Raw genomic sequence first — 8,327 nt, 5'->3', positions numbered from 1 at the left:
AATATTAAAAAAAACAAAAAAAAAAATGAAAGAAAAATCTTTACGCTGTCACGGAACGAAAAGATCATATTCCAAAAATCATGTAAAGTGATCAAGTAGTTTTATTTTTATATAGAAAATAATTTTTTTTTTTTTTTCTCAGATTAATGGTAAATCAAAATACAGCATAATCCTGTTGATAAACCGGTTCCTGCGAGATCCACGAAGTTAAGCAACGATGAGCCTGGGCTAATTACAATAATAAAGTGAAGTGTCTCTTTCCCTTTGCTACACTGTGAGAGACCCCTGGACAAGGTCGAGTACCCACTTCAGCCCTCCAATCAGGGTAATACGAGGTCATGTGACTGATGTAATACAGAAGCACTCAGGAATAAACTTGTTTGTGGTTTCATATCTCATTGTGCTGGGCAGAAGATTCCTTTGGGTACAAATGACCATGACAATCGCCCAGTATAGGCATTGCTCGGACAGAAAGAAACTGCAACTTACTATTTGCACAACTGCAAAGAAAGCTGTGGTAATACATTGAACACGTTCAAGAAAACAGCGTGAATGATGAGCAACGATGAATTCATGAAGAGTCATACCATCAATACCTGTTTCATGCAAGACAACACGTGAATGAATGAATTGTAAATCATAGCCATTAGAAGGCTGAACACAAAAAGAAAATTTTGGGAGTTTAAATTGAGTTATCTCCCTTTGTTTATTCACAATGGTAGTGTAAGACATTATTGTTCCATCATAGGTACGTACATCATACAGATAATTTTTTTTTTTTTTTGACTTTTGACTTTTCTGGACGAGAACCGGAAATTAATGCAAGGTTTTATTCTGATTTAATAATGTTTTGCTTTTTTTTTTTTTTTTGAAACACGTGTCCATCTTTTAGCATTGATTTTTAGAGCCTAATTATCATATTTAAAGTGTTTATTATAGGGCTGTGACATGAGAATATTCTTTTCATTATTTTGACTCTCAAGTGTGTATATATATATATATATATATATATATATATATATATACTAGCAAAAGTACCCGTCGTTGACTGGGTTCAAAAACAGCCTACAGAAAATGGACTCTGATTTATGAAAGTATGATAGGTTATGAAAAGGAAGGGTTGTAAAGAGATAGCTTCGAATTTGGGGGTAGCAAAACCAAAGCAAAATATGATGAAAGTAAAAATAAAATAGATAAACCCCATAATTTATTATACCATACCTGTTCACACTGAAACACTTATCACAATATTCTGTGGATATATATTAAAAAAACCTTGTTAAACTTTGTGACATATTTCCATTCTATGGAGGTCAGGTGCAAACGAACACCCCATAATTTTATTATACCATATTTCTTCAAACTGAAACATAATTATCAAAGTATACTTACACAGATACATATGAAAAGTCTTTATTAAAGTTTGTGCCTATATCCATTCTATGGAGGCCAGGCGCGAACGCAGACCACACAATTTTATTATACCATCCCTATTTAAGTTAAAAACATACTTATCAAAGTATTCTTATGTACATCTATATCAAAAACCCTTGTAAACGTTTTTTTTTTTTAAATTTTTTATGTCCATACTTTGTGGACCAGGTGCGAACGCAGACCCCACAATTATAATGGATCACCGTTCTGCCCGATCAAACATACCCATTCCTGTGTCTCGATACATCTATCATTATATATGATCAGTTTTCTATAATAGTCAACCATATAGGAGCCTATTCGTGACCAGACACACACGTTCAGCTTTATATTATATATATATATATATATATCAGTCAATATCTTATGTTTTTCGATAGAGTTATGTGGTTTTTTATTGATTAACTGTGCCCCCTCTACATACATATCTCATAAGAACAGACGTTCTTGGTCTTTGAGCCGGGATCAAAGTGTAGTATATGGGTTTAAGTAGGACCCCCCCCCCCCATACATAATTAAAAGGGTAATTAGGACAAAAGATGCTGAGAGAGAAATCCTTTTAAGTATCAAACAGACACAATATGGACCCCCCCCCCTCATGACTTCTTTTTGAGTTGGCCTTGTGCCTAAATTTTTTGTTCATTTTTTCTTTTTGTATTTCTTTTTTTTTTTTAGTGAATAAAAAATTTAATATCTCAAAGTGTAGTATCTGTTCTTCAGATGCTGCACTTTAATTTCTTGTTCTCTCTCAGTGTAGGAGAACTCCTTCACGACTGACCACAATTTTTATTTTTGTTCCTTTTCTCCACATTAAAAAAAAACGACCCTGGTACTTAACTGTCCCATGAGGAGGCATTGTAAATAGGAACTGTGTCTAACTGTGTCGGATATGTGCTTGAAAGTTAAAACAATAAGAATATTCTCTTGTCATAGCCTAGTTATAACATAAATGGTATAATAAATTAAGATTATGATATATATATATATTCATACATCTCAGACAAAGTGGTTATTCATTTATGTGTTTAATAAAAAAAGAAAACAGATTATTGAATGGACTGGATGCACAGATCAAAATTATGGATATATCTTTTTTACTTTTAGTTTTGATTATCTATCGAGACTTTAAACAGTTTTGACAGTAACAAAAAAAAAAAAAAGAAAAAAAAAAAGAAGCAAATAAATAAAAATTGAAACGAAGAATGCAAGTCTCCTCCATCGATTTTTTTTTTTTTTTTGTATGTGAGGGTGTTCTTATTGCCTTTAAAGAACGAGAACGTAAAAAAAAAAAAAAAAAAAAAATCAGACATAACATCTGTGGATCAGAGTAAAACGATCACTGACTTTGCGTCGTAGTATCAAAACAACAAAACGAAATGGGGTAGGAGACAAGTGGTTGCTTTGAAACTGTCTGCTTTAGTGTATGTGTGTCAATGTTAAGTGTAGTGGGAGGGGAGAGGGGGAGACAGATGTCCAGTAAAAAAAAAAAATTTTTTTAAATTAAATTTTGGGTACTTGTACAGTTTAATCAAGACATTAAAAAATGAAAATATTGAAAAAAGTTTATATTGTATGCATTCGTTATGGAATGAAGTTCTCCAAAAGAAAAAAAAAATTTTCACTTAATTTCATCAAGTATTTTTTCTTTTTTTTTTTTACAGCAAAAAAAACAATTTGTTATGATACCGAGCAAAAGGTTCGATTTTTAGGAAGAAAAGCTAGTATTAAAGATGGGGAGGGAGTGTCGGCGCTTTAAATTGAGTTATCTCCCCATGGCATGTTCTAAAAATCCAAACAAAAATTTAAAAAAAATTCAAAGATATCTACCTTCAACGTGCTGTCATAAAAACGTGTTTTTCTGCTGTAAAAAAAAAAAAACTACTCGATCAAATTAAGTGAAATTTTTTTCCGCAGATCTTCAGTTCAAAACGGATACGTACAATATAACCCTTTTTCGATATTTTCATTTTTTAATATCTTGATTAAACTGTGTAAGTACCATTTTTTTTTTTTTTTTTAAATAAAAAAACAATAGGTCCTCTATTAATTTATTCATTGCGGACTATTATCCTAATCTTTCTTAGTTGTTGTTTCACAACGTTTCGGACAACTATTCCTCCGCCTTCATCAGGTGGTAACCACGACAGGATAGGAACTCCTGACTGCATTCTCAACAATTACTGCCTTCCATAGTTGTTGTCGTCTCACCACATTTTTGGCTACAATTGCGAAGAATGCAGTTAGGGGATTCGGAGTTCCTATCCTGTCGCAGTTACCACCTGATGAAGGCCAGAGGAATAGTTGCCTGAAACGTCATGAAACAACTAATATATAATAGTCCGCAAATAAATAAATTAATAAGTAATACTCATCTCAATAATGAATTCCAATTAAATATAAATAGGTCCTCTATTTTTCTGTTAAAAAAAAAATTTGTTTTAAATAAAAAAAAAAAAAAAAATAAGTCCTCTATTTTTCTGTAAGTGATAGTTTCAAAATCCGTTCAATTTCTGCCTCCTCCTCTTTACGTCTATTCTCCTCCTCCTGTTGCTCCTTCTGCGATATTTCCATTGCCAGACGCAACTGCTCATCGTCATTGTCGTTGTCCAGCGGGGTTGGTGGCGTTAATGGCTCGGAGATAATTTGACGATTCATCCCGACATCCAGTTCAGAGCCAGACATCCGAATGCTTTCAGCTATCGCCCTGGGGTAAGAAAAATAAAAAAAAAATCATTATAAAAGAAAAGAAATTAGGACTGTAAATTAAAATTTTCAAGTCAATTTATTGTTCAAGAAAATACTCCAAAAACAATTTTCAAAAAATCCTTCTTCCGTGGAGTTTCAAAGAATGCTATCCTTCTCTTCAGAGGAAAGAAAGATATGAGCAAATTATTATTATAGCCGAGCTAAAATTTGTTGGTTATGGCATTAAATCAAACAGCAGTTTATGATGATCAATCATAAAATGCAAAAAAAAGAAAAAAAAAAAAAAAATGTTCATGTCAGTTCAAAACAGGAATAGGAAGAAAATAAGGGAAAAAACAAACCAAGAGTAGAAATTCGCATGAAAACTCATTCGAAGGGGGGTCTCTATTTCTAAGAACTTTTTATATACTCCATAGATTATAATATCTGTGATTTACGAAAGGACGTCATGCCTATCTTGTATTTGAGTGACTTTTATATGCTATTTTTTTACTGTACGCATGCTTGTTTGGCTTTTCAGTAAAACGCAAAACTAAAAATCGAAAGCGAAGTGTGTTCCTGGCCTTTTGTGCTGGCACGTCCAGAAGCAATGAGCTTTGATCAATGAGGGAAAAAACCCGTCATATCAGACAATTTCTATTCATTTGGACACTCCTTTTTTTATGGGAAGCTGGTTTCCCCCCCCCCCAACATTTTGAGGAGACAAAACAAAAAAAAAAAATGGCTTGCAGCCAAAGTGCGGGATTTCATTCCCGTATGGCTTGATGTTTGACCTCATTAAATTCACACACCTGTCACTTGTGTGAATTCATTCGCTTAACTTTTTAATCGTTTAATTTCAACCATTCTCACTTCTGTTGAGTTTGTAGCGTTGCAATAAGTTATCACACATTTTTCCCCACCTTCACCTCAACAGATTTGAGCCTACCTGCCTACCAAAACTTTACATCGACAAACACCCGGGCAACGCCAGACACCCCCGCTAGTCAATAATATAAATCTCACCAGTCTGTTTAAATGTATGTTTGTTTGTATGTCTGCCTAAAACTTTCGACAGAGGCGACAGATTTTCACAAGACCAGTATCGTTTTGAAGCTCGACCCTTCGGACGACAAATATCGAAAAATTGTCCAAAAACATTTCTTCACTCTCAACTGGCCACTTTTCTACAAGGAGGGGATCGCTTTTTTCACCAATATTTCCGAAAGTCATCCCCTCTTTTCGATTGACTAGCCTTAATTTAAACCTACGTCATTTCTGTTTGGAGATGGACACAACAGCAAAGACGTGACATTTTTTTTTCACTTTCTTTTCCTCCTTCGCGGTAAAGGTTCAAACCTGCCTGCCTACGACCATTTTTTTTTTTTTTTTGTTCAACACACACTTCCAAACACCCGGGCAATGCCGGGCACCCAGGCTAGATTTAACATAAATTATTTTATCCTAAACAATACCTTTCGTCTTGATAACATTGGCCTTCTTGCTAAACACAAAGTGTAGTATCTGTTCTGATACTACACTCCACCTTTTCTTCAGTCAGTGGATTGGTTGGTTGTTTTTGTTTTACAGCATATCAACCCTTTTCAGGTTATTTAATGCCAAATCCAGTGATTTTGAATAAAAAATTTTTAATAGAATATTTTTTTCAAGTCGGTTTTTATTTAACCAATAATTGGGACCCTAACAGGTACTACCACTCAGAGTCAGAGTGGACCTGGGAGCAATGGCAAAGGGTGGCTCCACATTCCCCAAAGCTTGCAAGCTGGGGCCTCACCATCGCATATAGTTTAAGGTCATATCCAGGACCCTAGTCAGTGGAAAAGAAATCCTTTATGACTGGGACAATTTTTATTTCTGTTTATATCCAGAGTGCTCCTTTTTGGGGAGCTCGATTTTATTTCCCTATATTAAAACTTTGCCCTTGTGGGGAGCCAAGTAAATAGGAACATTCTTTCTGTTTCTTTTTTAACAACTATCAATAACGATCTTAATAATAATTGTTCAGCTAACTTGCCGTTGCTCGGACCAACTATGTAACACTTTAACTGTTATACATCTACTGACCCAACAACTTTCATCTGTTCTTTGAAGAGTTCATTTATTTCACTCCATGCAACACATATCTTCAACTCTCACTCGCTGGGTTTTACTTTCACACATCATCACAGTATGTAGAGAAGCTTGATAGAAACCCTTGGTTAACAATAGTAATTCTCCTCTAGGTAAAAAAACGACAACAGTTTCCTGAATTGACACCTAACTCTTAAAATCGTTATTTTCATGGCAAGTGCTTGTCTGAGTTACAATCTATGGTTCCTCTTGCCAAACTTTCACAAAAGACATTCGACTACCTAGAATCACTGTCAGCAATTTTGCCCACTTTCTATCTGTGCCTAAATCTAAACACAGATTCCATGAACAAAGCTTCTTTTCTAAAACTGCCCATCTATGGAAGACTGTTCCACTGGTCTGCTTCCTGGTTGATTACAATTTGGTAGCTTTCAAGTCCAATGTAAACAAGTTTTTGTTGAGCCATTCAAAACAACAGTAGGCAGCCAGAGTGGAGAGACGTGTTAAAAAAAATTAAAAATTAAACAAACAAAACAAAAACAAAGTGGTAGTAGGCAGGCAGGCTCAAAACCCCTGACGTGAAGGCAGAAAAGAAAGTGAAAGAAACTCTGACGTCTTACCGATAATTATTCTGAGTAATAGTTACAAAGTTGCATTTTCTTTTTTCTTTTCTTTTTTCACGTTTCACACAAGACAAGGTACAGGGCTACTGAGTAGTGAGGGGCTTGGTTTGGGTTGTTTTTTTTTGTTTTTACAGCATATCCATCCTTTTCGCATTATTTAATGCTGAATCCAATTATTTTGGAAATAGTATTCATGTTGCATCCAATTATTTTGTAGAAGGTTTTTATTCTTCAAACTCTTTGTATCTTCAATTGCTAGTTTGTAGTGTTTGGTTTGGTTGTTTTATAGTGGATTTTATCGATTTTGTTCCTTGCCCTGCAGAACATGAATGAGTTTTGTAATGGGAGAGGGGAAAAGGGTTACAGTATTAATGTTTGGTACATTTTAAGTGCAATGTAAACAGACATCAAGAAGTGGGGAAGATAGAAAGAGAAAGGGGGAATGAGAGGAAGGTAAAGGGGGGGGAATGAGAGGAAGGTAAAGGGGGGAAATGAGAGGAAGGTAAAGGGGGGGAAATGAGAGGAAGGTAAAGGGGGGGAAATGAGAGGAAGGTAAAGGGGGGGAAATGAGAGGAAGGTAAAGGGGGGGAAATGAGAGGAAGGTAAAGGGGGGGAAATGAGAGGAAGGTAAAGGGGGGGGGGGGGGGAAATGAGAGGAAGGTAAAGGGGGGGGGGAAATGAGAGGAAGGTAAAGGGGGGGAAATGAGAGGAAGGTAAAGGGGGGGAATGAGAGGAAGGTAAAGGGGGGGAATGAGGGGGGGGGGGGAAATGAGAGGAAGGTAAAGGGGGGGGAAATGAGAGGAAGGTAAAGGGGGGGGGAAATGAGAGGAAGGTAAAGGGGGGGGAAATGAGAGGAAGGTAAAGGGGGGGAAATGAGAGGAAGGTAAAGGGGGGGGAAATGAGAGGAAGGTAAAGGGGGGGGAAATGAGAGGAAGGTAAAGGGGGGGAATGAGAGGAAGGTAAAGGGGGGGAAATGAGAGGAAGGTAAAGGGGGGGGAAATGAGAGGAAGGTAAAGGGGGGGGGAAATGAGAGGAAGGTAAAGGGGGGGGAAATGAGAGGAAGGTAAAGGGGGGGGGAAATGAGAGGAAGGTAAAGGGGGGGGAAATGAGAGGAAGGTAAAGGGGGGGGGAAATGAGAGGAAGGTATAGGGGGGGGAAATGAGAGGAAGGTAAAGGGGGGGGGAAATGAGAGGAAGGTAAAGGGGGGGGAAATGAGAGGAAGGTAAAGGGGGGGGGAATGAGAGGTAGGGATAAGGGGTTGGGTATGGGGGAATGTGAGGTTGGGATTGGGGGGGTATGTGGATGGGTTTGGGGGGGGTATGTGAGATGTAATGGGGGGGATTGTGTGGGTTGGTTTGGGGGTTGGTGTGGAAGGTAGGGGGGGGTTATGTGTGGTTGGGTTTGGGGGGGTTTGGTGTGGTTGGTTTGGGGGGGGGATTGTGTGGTTGGGTTGGGGGGGTTTGGTGTGGTTGGGTTTGGGGGGGTTTGGTGTGG

General features: G+C 37.1%; 1 protein-coding gene across 2 annotated transcripts in view; it reads right to left on the bottom strand.

Annotated features, from left to right (window-relative positions):
- Nucleotides 1-2,095: 2,095 nt before the first annotated feature.
- The window catches only part of LOC145269263 (ankyrin repeat domain-containing protein 13D-like), a 148,788-nt gene continuing 142,556 nt past the window's right edge, over nucleotides 2,096-8,327 (bottom strand). Inside the window, exon 14 of one of the 2 annotated variants that reach the window (XM_080124888.1) lies at nucleotides 2,096-4,138. In XM_080124888.1, the coding sequence (XP_079981014.1) occupies nucleotides 3,904-4,138 (235 nt within the window). In that variant the 3' untranslated portion in view covers nucleotides 2,096-3,903. The remainder of the gene's footprint in view (nucleotides 4,139-8,327) is intronic. The other variant, XM_080124889.1, reaches the window with a different exon arrangement.

The sequence above is a fragment of the Euprymna scolopes genome, chromosome 45, assembly GCF_053919585.1.
Source record: "Euprymna scolopes isolate OS-2025 chromosome 45, ASM5391958v1, whole genome shotgun sequence".
Taxonomy (NCBI): Eukaryota; Metazoa; Mollusca; class Cephalopoda; order Sepiida; family Sepiolidae; genus Euprymna; species Euprymna scolopes.
The sequence above is the reverse complement of the archived record's forward strand: the minus strand, read 5'-3'. Positions and strand labels throughout refer to the sequence as shown.